The sequence below is a fragment of the Stegodyphus dumicola genome, chromosome 10 (genome assembly GCF_044657685.1).
Source record: "Stegodyphus dumicola isolate Sdum_Otavi_A_Nest chromosome 10, ASM4465768v1".
Classification (NCBI taxonomy): Eukaryota; Metazoa; Arthropoda; class Arachnida; order Araneae; family Eresidae; genus Stegodyphus; species Stegodyphus dumicola.
The window spans coordinates 168715353-168720562 of NC_140777.1; the positions used below are offsets into that span (position 1 = coordinate 168715353).

General features: G+C 33.5%; 1 protein-coding gene across 1 annotated transcript; it reads left to right on the forward strand.

The window, feature by feature from the left end:
- The first annotated feature begins 390 nt into the window (after positions 1-390).
- Positions 391-4900, forward strand: LOC118203490 (uncharacterized). The gene is made up of 3 exons (XM_035375778.2): positions 391-523; positions 3502-3596; positions 4534-4900. The coding sequence occupies exons 1-3, from the start codon at positions 440-442 to the stop codon at positions 4793-4795; spliced, it is 441 nt and encodes a 146-aa protein (XP_035231669.1). The 5' UTR covers positions 391-439; the 3' UTR covers positions 4796-4900.
- Positions 4901-5210: the final 310 nt, after the last annotated feature.

Consider the following 5210-nt stretch of genomic DNA (forward strand, 5'->3'; position numbering starts at 1 on the left):
AATAATCAAATCATCTAATTAAACTTTAGAAGTTCCTTATCTTTGCCAAAATTTAATATTAATTAAACTGACTATTTCCTTTACGCAATTAAAGTCAGGAATCCTTGTGTGTTTTGCCTAAAGTAAATAATTCAGGTTTTCCAATTTTTAATAAACTGCAATAATTCGATGTAAATAAACAATTAAATGTAAAATCATTTCAATGCGATAATTTCATTTCACTTACTTACTTAAATAATGATAGCTTATTAAATGTTCTTTCCGCATCTGCATGCAGTTTTCATGCATATATACGTGATTTACTACTTACACATAATCATATCCTTTGCTTCCCTACGCAAATTTGTCTACGTAGCAATCACGTGAGTTTTCTTAAGAGTATAAAATTCCCGATAACCGTGACAGTAGCCTGAGCATTCGAATTTTAGTTCTTGTAATCATGAATGTGATTGGAGCTGTGATTTTGTTAGCGCTTCTGTGCGTTCCTATGTTAGCAGAGGTGTGGAAAATCCTTCCCAGTCCGGTAAGTCCGAAATTACTCTTTCATGCATTCTAAGGTTATTTTCTTATGTTTCTCGTGTCCCTTAAAATAATTTGAAAGATTTTTTTTATTCTTTGTGTGACTTATTTATTATTCCGTACGGTAAAATTAAATGTATTAAACTTTGGCTTTTTATCAAAATGAATTAAATATCTTTGCTGTTAGCTAATGTGCTTCAATCAAGTTCAACAACAGCACATAACACCAAAAATATGATGGTCTAATTTTTAACTGCGCCTTCAAATACGTATGGAAAACCTCAAATTTACCTTCGGTAGTTTAAAAGTTATCGAAATTTCCATGTTCGATAACGGTTTTTACTAGTGTTATAGCCTATTGGAGTATCAAATTGTTCAACTTCTTTTCGTCGCAAAGCTCAAGTAAAGGTTATATTATACGTATTGCATACATACGGTGCTCTTAAACTGTTAATCTTTTACATTTGAAAACTAGAATGATTTTTTTCTATATCCCAATTTTTTGTTGTCGTTCGCAACTTGCTCTTAATTTATTGTAATGAAGATAATGTTTTCATGTGTGTATTTCAATTTTGGTAAAACGCTGCAGTGAATTAACGTTAACGTGAATACCATTTTGCAAATTATACTTAAACTAAGAAATAAATGTAATTTTCTTGTTTTTTACTAGCGGAATATTTTCCTTAAGTCTAATAAGAATATCCAATATTATATGCCAAATTTATATTTCGAGGAATATGCAAAGAGATTAATTTAGAAACATCGTAGAAAGTTCTTAAATGTTAAAATTTTAAACAAGCAGTTTAAATTTTAAAACTCGTTGTTAAAACATAATCTAAAATCTTCAAGTCTCTAGTTTTCCAATTTCCCATTAATAAGCTCATCTCATTGATAGCTAATCAAAAGTTTCTTATTGTATTTATTTTTTATTGTTCTAACGCTTTAAATATTTAAATACCAATTCATTGCAGGAACAATATAAACTTCGCGTATGTTTAGAAATCTTATGTAAAGTTTATTTAATTCTAGCTATAAGACACTTGGATTCACAAAACCCGCCATTTCTGTTGTAAAAACAAAATGGTAGTTTCGCAAGCTAGTTCTTGCCAGTCTTTAAATCTCGGTGCGTATTTACCGCCAATCTTCTCGTAATATAACAACGGCTTGTATTGAACAAATAAACCCTGTATAAGCTCATAAAGATGTTTTGTATTGCACTAAAATGATTTGCCACTAAGGGAGATCTAATACTGCCTTTCTTCTAATGATTAAAGTATGTATCACGAAGTTTCGGTTCATATATCAAAACAGCTAACAAAGACATCAACGTGGTCTTGTTTTAAGCACTGAATGTTCACATGTTTCGGCATTATAGGCACAAAATATCGGCTTTTCCTTTTCACTACGAATAAAGTTGGTGCAAAACTTGCTCGAAAAGCAAATAGTTATGAACTTAATTTCGAATTATCTGATTTTTGGCTTGAACAGCGACACTTTCGTAGTCGCATGCTAGGTAGCTTTGTTAGCTCACTTGCTGCAATACTTACGAACTCTTAACCGAAAAACGTTTTGGCGATTCCCCTTCTTGGTGTTTAAACTCGCGGAACGCTAGTACCTCATTTTAGATTCATTGGTAATGGAAGTAACAGATTGTACAAGGACTTTAATATCATCCTCGTATGTAATGCAATATGAACTAATGTCTATTTGAAACTTCTCCGTGAAAGAATATTTTGCCAGTGCTTTGTTGCAGTTGTCAATTCGTGGCATCTATTCAGTTTAGTGAAAATGCAAGGAAACTTCAACATTGCTTTTATTTTAAGCATAAATAACTGCTCGTATTCATATATTTCTCAATTCGCAGTTCTTTAAGTCTTCTCAGTACCTTCGTTTCCATTTACTATTTGTACAATTTCGATACACGAACGCTATGTTCCTAAACAGACTAAGACATCCCGCGAAGAACTCGTGAAAAGAAATCTACCGCTAGATTAACGTGAGACATTTTGACATTAACGTCAAAACCAGTACATGGGTTGCTTCACTTTCTGAATTTCGTCTACTGTTGGTATGGGCCTTGGACCTGTTTCATCTCGGACCTAGCTTCGTTCCAATTTTGAAACAATGTTTCGGGAAACGAGCCTAAAGAGCATTTCTCTTCCTGTACCATCATCCCCCCGAGAACTTTCGGCTCGTTTTGTCTTAAATGCTCGTAGATCAAATACTATCCACTTCCAGTCGTGTCTTTTGCGGTACTCGGGCTCAAAATGGCAGCTATCGGCGCTGGCCACTATACTTATCAAAGGCGGGTAAGGAAACTTGGAAATACACATGCAGCCATTATTTTCATTCTGCATGAGAAGAATCGAACTGATATTCAGAGATCTTATCTACTCGACCTATAAACTTAATATTGTTAAAAGTATCCAGTAAAATTTCTGAAATTTCTTAGTCTTTAATCTCATTTGGAAAAACGGCATAAAAAAACATCCGGAGGCAATCGTAATTTAACTTGAACCCTTCCAGTATCATTTCAATTCAGATGCTCATCTGAATCTAGCAATGCATGCGTACGAATATGTGGTATAACACCAAGATAATTTGAAGCATTCTCATGTAATGTTTTCTTCAATGCGGAAACTGATTAATTATCGATAATAATGCAAGTTGGACGCCAATGCAGTCCTCATTCTGATGGAGTTGGCAATTCGCATCGCATTTTGAAAGCATACTGTCGCATAAAATGTTTTATGTACGCATTTTTACGGGCATCTATATGCAATGAGCCTAAGAAACATGTTGGCTCAACCTGGAGCTGACGTTCATGGCTTGCGAATGCTGCTAACGCGCTTTGACTATTGCTTTAATAATTTAAATTAGAATAGCATATAGATTCTACAAATCTAGATCTTTGCATAGCGCTTCGAAACTTATTTTGGTAATAAATGAAACTTTCATTTAATGTTATACGTTTTATTTTAGCCCCGAGACAGACGAGTCTGCCGTCCAACGAAACCATGTGCATGGGTAATATATGAACCTGACACCAAAAGATATTATGGCTATCTTAGGACCAAGTAAGTCTGCAATGTCTGTAGTTTTGTTAGTTAAACAGTACGTTCTGATTTTTGAACTGAACACGTTTAATTTTTAAATTCTAAAATACTAAATGCCTTTAATTTAATCATTCTCTATAATTTCACTCTCATTTAAAATCTATTTACCCAATATGTGGACTTCGTACTTGGCTGTTATGTTCTAAAGCTTCTTAGTCTGAAACTTGATGCATCTCAGTTTGTTCTAAATTTTAAATCTATTCTACATATTAAGATACAAGTACGATAAAATAAATCCAAATACGAAATGTTAACACTAGTACTAATGTTTCTTTAAAACTGAATAACTGGGCCGCAATTATGCAAATAGTTAAACTGCGAGGATAAATTTTAAAGCGAAAAGTGTGTAGTACTTAATATTTTTTCTCATGTAAATCGTTTTCTTAGCTCTGTGTTAAGCTCGTACTAAATGATTAACGAATACACGCATGCTGGAAACTTAAGATCTTAATGATAGTTTCATAGAATTTGGGTTAAGCTAGAAGACTAGAAATTATTGCCATACACAGCTAAACTGAATGCTCGTGTTTTTAAATGCCTCACGTCATTTGGTAACTCGAAAAGCTTTGAAATGGAATAGTGATATGCGTATCATACGGTGTTCAATTTACTAAACCTAATTTATACCTCTACACCCAATTTATACTTGGATCAATGTATAGTAAGTTTCTATTAATTGCAGCATTTTATTATGAAAAGCTTAAGAACTTGACAAGTCAAGAAATGCCTTGTTAGTGTAAAAGTAACGAAAGTTGAAATTGGGGTATATATCGACATTCAACCTAAATTTGAGGAATCTTAACTGCATTAAGTTCAAATTTTAAGCAACTCTTCTCGATATTGTCCATTTTAAGATAATGCCCGTTCCTCACATAATTGTTCTAATTTTTTTTTCCAGATGCGACTGCAGAAGGAACCAGAGGTGCTCATTAAATAGGGAGATTCCTGATTTATTTCGATATGAATATCTCTGCACACTCCGAAATGTAACGTCGAGGCGAAACCGGACTCGGACATCTGATTCTGAAAACACGACGGAGACTGAACTCCTTGTCCAGACTGAGATTTTGTGGAATCTTACCTCTTCCCCAATCATGGATACATGGAATGAAACAACTCCAGTGACTAATTCGACTTTCGGAATTACGTTCATTGCATAATTCTGCCTCCTCCTGTTCTTAATGTTCAGTTTTAACTTGCTTTTAATTATTTTAAATATTTGTATACTTCAGCTAGAATAAATTTTAAACGATTTTTAAGGACAATTATGTTTTTAATTTCCAAGGTTGACTCCATTGACTTCACAGACAAAACAAACTTCAATTTACCTATTTCATAATCCTACATCTTGACGAGCCCGGATTTGTTTTGTGTACTTTAGTTCAGATTTCGGTGATCATTTAAAGTAAATGCAGTAGCTTTGAAAACTTTTCAGAAGAGGTTAAAAGGATTTCTAGCTCTTAATTTTATCTGCATGCACGAACGACTTTTGAACCTGTACCTAGTACTCTGACAAACGCTAATCGTAAACAATGCAGCAGTTGGTTAAATGGTCTTCCTATGTAATAAATTACT